The following is a 6,837-nucleotide window of genomic DNA, read 5'->3' as shown; positions in this document are numbered from 1 at the left end:
CCAAATATTTGTGCAAAATCTTCTATTGTAATGCTGAAAAATTTAAATGTCAAGGTGATCATAAGTAGGTTTGACTGTACTCACATTGTTACATTTGATAGAAATAACTTATCTTGTTAAATAAACTACTTGTGACAACGTTGTTTTATTTGTGATTTTATTCGTAATTTTCATAGTCACTTATGCAGTAAATAGTATTAAACTTCCTACTTAATTAATTTTTTTCTCATGTAACATTGAGAGAAATTATCTATACTGATGTGGATCTGTGTTGTTGATTTTTCTATTTGAGGTGTTCCATTAGTCATTCAATTTTGTGCTCCTCTTTGTAGGTTCTGTGACATGACATTATTTGGGATGGTATCACTATTCTGAGCAATATTGACAGCGAAGATTTGACAGAATGGCTCTTGCCGACTTTGATCAAACCGACAGATCCCGGTAAGGTTTGCTCGCTGATTGTCACCCACTTGTAGGTCTAGCAAACAGTTGAAGGATTTTTCATCATTTTCCATTCTGTAATTAATTTGCCTGCAAGCTCTAAACTGTTGCCATCTATATATCGCAGGTGGTATTTTGGAGATCTGACCAGGGAACAGGCTAACCAATTGCTCAATGAGAAAGTGGACAGCGGTACATTTTTGGTCAGAGACAGTTCGACCATGCCTGGCGAATATGTACTTTGCGTCAGGTGTGATCCCAATATTTATCCGTATAGTTGTCACCATCGAGTCCTAGAGCGAGTCCATCGAGTTTTTCTAGCTTAGCAAATGTGATAAAATAAAGTTCTAATTGGCTGTTTGTGGAAATAGTCCAACGAGTGATAATAGTTTGCAATGATAATATTCCTTTCAGCATTAGCAACCTTGTAACTGATTGGATGCTACTATGTCAGTTGTGCAAGTAAAAAGTGTATGCCTTGAGGTAATTTAAATTCATTTTTGCTATTAGAAATTAATGATAACTGATAGTTGTATTGAATGGGTAATCAGAATGTCTTTCGCTTACATTTGTAGGGAAGACCAGAGAGTCTCACATTATATTATCAACAAAATGATCACAGATACTGGCTCGCGCTTTCGCATTGGTGACCAGGACTTCCCAGATATTCCTAGCCTACTCAACTTCTATAAGACACACTACCTGGACACAACGTCGCTAATACGTCCTGTAGAAAAGGAGGTGATACAAGTTATCGCTAGATTTGACTTTGCTGGAAGGGTGAGTCTCTAGATTGACCTTTGATTTCATGCCAGCAAGTATACTTGATGTGTAGGCATACTGTACAACCTCTATTTGAACGTCATGGTGCGTTATTTTTCAACCCTTACCCTATTACAGTAGCGGTTTATTAAAGGAGACATTCAATTAGAGGGTGGCGCTGTATTTTTCGACTAGCTCGTCAGAATTTTTGAAAGATAAATTTAATTCTTTTACGAGTGAAGCGATGCTAATGTCACCTATATTTTGCACTATCCTTCAATCGGAGTGATATTAATGTCATTGGCCTCAACATTTTTGCTAAATCATGTTTCATATACAGCGAAGTATCAGAGCGAGTTAAACAAGGAACTACTCTGAATACAATAATATTAGCCAGATACAGTTTTTAATTATTTTGATAGTGTCACTTTCAAAGTTTTAAAGAAAAAACCGTATAGCTTTGGAGGTAGAAAATGGATGTCGGTACACCATAACAAAGGCTGCTATTACATCATACGGTGTTTCTGAAGAGTATTCTCATAGTTCATCAAAACGCTTTCAAATGTTCAGGTTGGATTGTAAACAACATGGGTGAATCTAAAAACAATGGATCGGATTTAGACCATAGCGACTTCACCGTCACTACACTACCAGGTACACCGTCACTAAAACCATGGCAACCACTACAGCAACAACAAAAGAATTAATTGTAATTGATGTGACTGAGTCATTATTATTATCATTTTGTAGACACTTTTGTACTATTCACTTTCTGTTATGGGTTCCTTAAGATCAAAGAATGGCAAAGTGGCGGTTTAATAGAGGTGGTGTTCAATGAAAGGGTAGCATTGTATTCTTCAACCCTTTTCCTATAGCGGTGTTCTATTAGAGATGCCATTCAAATAGAGATTTTACGGTAATTAGCATAGGCAGGGCAGTATTGCCTTGAGCTGTCAATCAATGCTCGACTCTTGATCAACTATACACCAGCCATATTGACCAGGCTTTGTTGATTATAGCTATGCAGTCATCAGAGAGTCAATGAGGAAGTTGCCTTATGATGAATAGGCTGTAGGCTTTATCCATTCTTATCCAGGACCCAGACGACCTCCCGTTCAGGAAAGGGGAAATACTGACAGTGGTTAAAAAAGATGAGGAAGGTTGGTGGACTGCCAGAAACAATCGAGGGGAAGAAGGCTCTATTCCAGTACCATATATCGAAGTGGTGAGTCTGATTTTTTGTGTTGACTTGATAGACCTGGTACTTGCAACTCCAGGTGTAGCGGTGAATATTATTTTTATCTTTGACAGAAAGTATATTGAGATATAAAGGTTATTTTGGAGTTCATTCTGTATACAAGTTATCTATTTTGATAATAGTTGTTGCTTCACTGTAATTGCGTTATATCTGTGTACTGCTCAGCTGGGTAAGTTGTTCCTAGATACTCTGTATCCGTACAAGTAAGTTAGTAAAATAGATCTGTTGAGATTCTCCTACGAGGTTGTGCCGATGCAAATGTTTCTCATTTATGACGATACTTTCAAATCTTGACTAACAGTCAATTCGTTCTAATCTTTGCTTCATATTTTGAGACAGTCTTCTGTTGCATCAAAGGTTTTTTTAAGTAAACATTGTATTTTATAGTAGAAAAAAGTGCCAATAAATACTTCAAGTAAATACATTAAAGCATTAGAAGTAAGTAGTAATTAGCAAGTAGTAATATAAACAAGCATTCGTCGCATGCAGAATATACAACATTGTAGCAAACTATATTTAAATAACGAGCTTGAAAAACTAATGATAATTGGTGGTAATTGATGGTAATTGCATTTGTACCACTTTCAATCTCTGTCTCATTCCTTTCTGACTTTTTGTGTCACTTTCGCTTCTTTTCGATAATTACTGATTTAAGAATTGCTCAAAAACTGTGTTCTCATGTTTTTTTTATTGATTGTTTTTAATTCTATGAGTAAAATTGCCTTCAATTTTTTATGCTACTACCACTCCGATGTCTTCTTGAAGCCTATAAACTTAAAATTTAAAAATGAAACCATGAAGAACTGTGTAATATTATTTAAGCTATGGCAAACCAAACTATACGAAGGATGAGTGTGTACATATGTACTGATTTACTAAACTATACGAATGATGAGTGTGTACATATGTACTGATTTACTAAACTCCACTGATTATCTTTATACTTCTTCATGCCTTCTTCTCAATTGGTTCCACGATAATTGTAACATCAGTAACAGAAAGTAGCAATATTATTAGCATATAAAGAGAAGATAACTTTTTACCAACACCATGTATAACTATAGTCGTCTTACGATGCCAAAACTTTCGAGTTACAGCTGTATGAAATTTGAGATGAAGGAAAGTATTTTGTATTTTGTGACAAATATTTGCTCAAATTTTCCATCACATGTCAATAATTTATATATAGAAGTGACTGTAAGCTGAGGTTTGGCTATAGTTGGAATCAAATCGATGTGTCATTTTTTTGAAATCGTTGTGTATTATTGAACATTGAAGTATTTTCAAACTTGTCTTCCAGCATCTTTAAAGATAATGACATTAGTAAAATTCTAAGCCCCAAGTTATATGTGTTTTGTATCATACTAAAAGAATCAAATTTTTTTAGATTTGTGATGCACTGAGCTAATACAATTATAATAAATGGCAACGTGTTTTATTCCTAACAAAGTGCTTTTCTAATGGTTTTTCAAACTGTTTGGAACTGTAGTGAAATGTATTTAGTAAAGAATAATTTACAGAATTTCCTAATTTCAATCAATTATACGAAATATTATAATAATGCTTTTAATTTTTCATCGTTGAATTTGGTGTTACAGAGATAAACAAATTTAAAACATGCAAAAGTTTGTAAGATAACCTGTCATAACCTGACAGAATGCGAAGAGGCCATTGTTTAGCTAAAGACACATGTAGGTAGACTAGCCAATGCGTGGACATGATACAATGAACTTATGGGATCTTACGAACTTGTCAGCATATTACACCAACATCTCTCAAGTCTTGTCTAGCCAGTCCGTTCGCTCACTAATTCTCTCTCTACACAATTTAAAATTTTCATGCAAACAGTCATTTTTGAGGTTTATTAAACAGAACTATTAAAGCATTATTTGCATTCATCTGTGAGGGCTTTGATCAAACAGCCTCTAGTCTAGATGCTCAAGCTCAGAAGTGAAGGGTTTTAATATAATTATGTAGAGCTGTTTCTCATGGATATTTAACAATTTTTTCGATTCTTTCTGGCTACTTTTTGACATAATAATGTTGCTAAAACGTAAAATTTAGTCGAAATTGTACAGAATTTCTATTGAGAAGACCATTTTTAATGTTATCTGTTACTAATCTGCTATTGACATTTGCCCTTTAACTGTTTTTCTACAATTGTAACATGGATCATACACAATTTCTAACATGACCATAAGTGTAATGCAAGATAAGCATAGATGCTACAACAGTAACATAAGGTTGCTATATTGACAGTATATAGCTAGTACGTACTTATGAGTGTAGCTGTCGGTCCTTCAACAATGAGTGTGCTAAATTCAACTAGTCACTTGCAGACATGTGTCAAAAGTGTCAAATCTCTTTTCATTTGTAAACATTACTGGCCGGGCCTAAAACTGGAGCCGGTGCTGTCTCTCTCTCAGGCAACATGCAATAAAGGATGTTCCACTGGATGGATTTATTAAGAAGCTTGGTTCAACCATATTTCCTTGAAGCTATTATATTTTTCATTCACAATAATTGTATTTTAGTGAGATGGTGAGTTGTTGGTGGGTACATGCTTTCAGTTTGCTATTCAGTTTCTTGTTTCATTGCAGTGTTTGCTTCATTTTTACCAGTTGATGTTGGGCATGACTTGTTACGCTGATGTATGTGCATTGAGGGCTCACGTTATCTACATGTACTATACTGTTTTGGTTCACTGGCTTTCTACAAGCCAGTGCCATCAGGATATTAATCTCAATTAGCATTTCCACGTCTATGTTACCAAAAACTTTGTTTTCAGTATTTATTTGTAGCCTCTGAAGTTTAAGCACATTTTTTCGCCATTTTCCCAAACAAATAATTCAATGTCTACTGAAGCCTGTGTTCTATTAATTTATAGTCAACCTGTTGTTATTGACTTCTTGGGTACAGAAACCTTACTCGAAAAATGCCATTCCTATACATAACTCGGGCACCAATAATGTATAAGCGTATAGTCTAATGTAACAAATTTGTTAGGTTGCGTTTCCTGATTAAAATTGTATTCTAGAATCTTTCATCTTGGTGAAAATCCGCCATCTAAGTGCTTTGCCTTGAGAAAGGTCTTTGATGTTTGGTTGCTGCTGGTGCGTGGACATGCAGTAATTGTAGCCTTGGGTCATTAGACTCTTTGTTACAACTGTAGTTAAAGAAACAAATTAGCAAGTTTGCTAACTCCTTTTTCCCCTTAATAGCACACAGAAGAAAATGGCATTGCGGGAGTGGACCAGGAGCCAGTTCCAATGAGCTCTTCTTCAACAGAGGGGCCACAGAGACCCAGGTCTCTTCCTGCATACGCTAGAGTTGTGACTATGAGAATTCCCAATGCTTATGATAGAACTGCCCTCAAGCTCGAGGTGTGCACTTTAAATAATCTCAGCATTTGATTAAGCACGACTTGTCTGTATGCCTTCTTTTCCCCGCCCGTATGCAGTCTTTGTTTTGTTAGCTGCTAATCTTTGTTCGATATTGGCTTTTCTGATGGCTCTACCACATTGGCAAAGTGTCTTCTCATGCTTGTTGCTTTTTATAGGTTGGTGATATTGTGTGTGTAACTGCTACTCCTATCAGTGGCCAATGGGAGGGGGAACTCAACGGTAAAACAGGACATTTCCCATTTACGCATGTGCAGTTTATTGAACAGAGTGACAGCAACCCTCTCTGATATCTACTCAATATTCTAACTTCGGTCTTCCCGTATGACGCACTCGCTATATAATGTGTATGCCAATCACAATGACACACCCATGCAATAAGGTGGTTTTCAGGACATCAATATATGGACAGAGCAGCGCCTCGTTGCACATCTTTGAAGCAGGCTCCCAATTTATACTATTATAATTTTTACATTTAGTTTGACATCAGCTTTGTGTATTTTTCTTTATCTAAACTACTATGCTTCGTTTGCGTATTTTGGTTGTCTGTCGGGGACTTGTCTCCTCATAGAAAATGCTAGTTTGTGAGAGGGAAAGGCTGTGTTTTGAGTAGAACTACCTATTTTTTGTATCACATAATTCTGTAATTTTAAAAGCACAAACTTTTGGCTAAATGGCCATAATGCTTTTAGCTGACCCTGTCACACTCATTCTTTCTCAGTTGGGTTTTGGTGTCATATTGATATCTTAATCTTTCTTTGAGAATACAATGTAAGTAGACGTTAAGTATTATGCTTACCAATCACTAATGCAGTTTTCACTAAGCTTCAGACATTAACAAAAAAATGATGTTATAATGGCCCCATGATTTCCGCTCTTAAGACAATTATCCGTTTGGTTACACAAAAACTTAAAAATTATCCGCCATATCTGACTGCACAGACACCCGCAAGTATTTTACATAAGAGTACCAAG

General features: G+C 35.8%; 1 protein-coding gene across 1 annotated transcript; it reads left to right on the top strand.

Annotated features, from left to right (window-relative positions):
- Positions 1-326: 326 nt before the first annotated feature.
- LOC137401413 (adapter molecule Crk-like) lies at positions 327-6,648 on the top strand. Its single transcript, XM_068087748.1, has 6 exons — positions 327-441; positions 569-691; positions 1,017-1,221; positions 2,300-2,428; positions 5,683-5,844; positions 6,021-6,648. Exons 1-6 carry the CDS (start codon positions 404-406, stop codon positions 6,150-6,152), a joined length of 789 nt encoding a protein of 262 aa, XP_067943849.1. The 5' UTR covers positions 327-403; the 3' UTR covers positions 6,153-6,648.
- The last annotated feature ends 189 nt before the right edge of the window (positions 6,649-6,837 follow it).

This window comes from Watersipora subatra, chromosome 1, assembly GCF_963576615.1.
Source record: "Watersipora subatra chromosome 1, tzWatSuba1.1, whole genome shotgun sequence".
NCBI lineage: Eukaryota > Metazoa > Bryozoa > Gymnolaemata > Cheilostomatida > Watersiporidae > Watersipora > Watersipora subatra.
Note: the sequence above shows the minus strand (reverse complement) of the source record. Positions and strands in the feature narration are given on the sequence as shown.

Excerpts from the sequence above, each read along its gene's own strand:
- LOC137401413 (XM_068087748.1), top strand. The coding sequence starts at position 404 with ATGGCTCTTGCCGACTTTGATCAAACCGACAGATCCCG. Across the intron at positions 1,222-2,299 it reads GATTTGACTTTGCTGGAAGG|GACCCAGACGACCTCCCGTT; the intron begins GTGAGTCTCTAG and ends ATTCTTATCCAG. Across the intron at positions 2,429-5,682 it reads CAGTACCATATATCGAAGTG|CACACAGAAGAAAATGGCAT; the intron begins GTGAGTCTGATT and ends TCCCCTTAATAG.